Source organism: Chrysochloris asiatica, unplaced genomic scaffold, assembly GCF_000296735.1.
Source record: "Chrysochloris asiatica unplaced genomic scaffold, ChrAsi1.0 scaffold00125, whole genome shotgun sequence".
Classification (NCBI taxonomy): Eukaryota; Metazoa; Chordata; class Mammalia; order Afrosoricida; family Chrysochloridae; genus Chrysochloris; species Chrysochloris asiatica.
This window is the reverse complement of record NW_006408643.1, coordinates 1,868,254-1,870,278: the sequence shown is the minus strand read 5'-3', so window position 1 is coordinate 1,870,278 and position 2,025 is coordinate 1,868,254. Positions and strand designations below refer to the sequence as shown.

Here is a 2,025-nt window from a genome sequence, read left to right as displayed (position 1 = left end):
TTGGAACCGAGTCGACAACACTTAACAACAACAGCAATCTTTGGAGAAGAAGATTGTCAGGCTAATTCTGTGGCTCCGTTGGGTGGATTCGTACCACCAGCCTTTAGGTTAGTTGTTGGGTATGAAATGTTTGTGCTGCCCAGTGTCACCCAGCCTCACTGTTCCTCCTGCCTGTCCTCTCTCAGTCCCTCTCTAGTTCATTCTCCAACCAGGGGACCCTATTACAACCTAAGTCACACTGCTCAGAACGGTCCCAAGGTTCTCTGCTCTCTCTCAGACAAAAATTCAAAGTCTTACAACGATAATACCATTAGTCCTTGTGGTGTGGACTTGAACTCAAAGAGACCCCTTGTGTATAGAGTAGAATTGAGCTCCATAGGGTTTTCAAGGCTGTGATCATTCAAAAGCACAGTGGCAGGCTTTTCTTCTGAGGTAACACCTCAGAGGTATGTCTGAGATAGTTGAAAGACCCAACTTCTTAATAGCTAAGTGCCTAACTCTTGGTGCTACTCAGGGTCATCTGCATGTCCAAATACTACTCCCTAGTGGTGTTGATGATGCTGGTCCATAGACCACCCTGTGAGTAGCAAGGAATCTTGGTGATCCTCGTCCTCTCATATGGGGTGCCCCTGCAGCTCCTCTTTGGTGCACTCTCATTGTTGCTGTTAATTGCTGGCAAGTTGACTCTGACTCATGGAGATCCCATGCATAGCAGAGTAGGATTTCTATACTCCATAGAGGTTTCAACTTTTGAGTTTTTGGAATTAGGTCACCAGCTTTTTCTTCTGAGGTGCCTTTGGGTGGGTATGAACCACCAACCATTCGACTAGTTGTTAAGTGCGTGACTGTTTGAACAATCCTAACCTTGTCCAAAACTCTTCCTTCCATGCTGCACAGATGTGGACGAGTGTGAAGATACTACCACGTGCCCCTCTTATGCCACGTGCACCAACACCTGGGGCAACTACTATTGCACCTGCAAAAAGGGCTTCCTGTCCAGCAACGCAGAAGTGAACTTCAGGGAGCCAGGGGTGACGTGTACCGGTGAGTTTATACCCTCAGGAAATTCCAGTATATGAAGGAGAAGCTAGCTGGGCTGTTGTTCTTGTTGTTAGGTGTCATCGAGTCAGTTCTGACTCATAGCGACCCTATGTACAACAGAACATTAAACTCACAATCGTTGCCACTCCTGACCACATTGCTGCTGCCACTGTGTCAATCCATCTTATTGGGGTTCTTCCTCTTTTACTCCAACTCTCCACTTTACTAAACATGATATCTGATCCCTCCTGATAATATGTCTGAAGTACGAAAAATGAATTTTGACCATCCTGGCTTCCAAGGAGCACTCTGACTATACTTCTTCCAACACAGATCTGTCTGTTCATTTGGTAGTCCATGGTACTTTCAATATTCTCCTCCAACTCCAAACTCAAATGAATCAATTCTACAGTCTTCCTTATTCACTGTCCAACTTTCACATGCATATGTTGTTGTTGTTGTTAGGTGCCATCGAGTTGGTACTGACTCATAGCGACCTTATACACGGCAGAATGAAACACTGCCCGATCCTGGGCCAACCTCACTACTGTTGCTACGCTTGAGTCCATCGATGCTGCCACTTGACCAATCCATCTCATTGGGAGTCTTCCTTTTTTTCTCTGACCCTCCACCTTAGCAAACATGATATCCTTCTCCAGCAACTGGTCCCTCTTGACAATATGTCCAAAGTACGAGAAACGAAGTTTGGCCATCTTGGCCTCTAAGGAGCACTCGGGTTGCACTTCTTCCAAGACAGATCTATTGGTTCTTTAGGCAGTCCATGGCACTTTCAGTATTATCCTCCAACACTACAACTCAAAGGCATCAATTCTTCTACGGTCTTCCTTATTCACTGTTCAGCTTTCGCATCCATATGAGGTTATTGAAAACACCATGGCTTGGGTCAGATGCACCTTAGTCCTCAAGCTGACATCTCTGCTCTTCAAAACTTTAAAAAGGTCTTGTGTGCAGAAGATTTGCCTA

General features: G+C 45.5%; 1 protein-coding gene across 1 annotated transcript in view; it reads left to right on the top strand.

Annotated features, from left to right (window-relative positions):
- Nucleotides 1-524: 524 nt before the first annotated feature.
- The window catches only part of EMR1 (egf-like module containing, mucin-like, hormone receptor-like 1), a 203,113-nt gene continuing 201,612 nt past the window's right edge, over nucleotides 525-2,025 (top strand). The window contains 2 exon segments of the mRNA XM_006869008.1: nucleotides 525-579; nucleotides 898-1,044. Of these exon segments, the coding sequence (XP_006869070.1) occupies nucleotides 525-579; nucleotides 898-1,044 (202 nt within the window).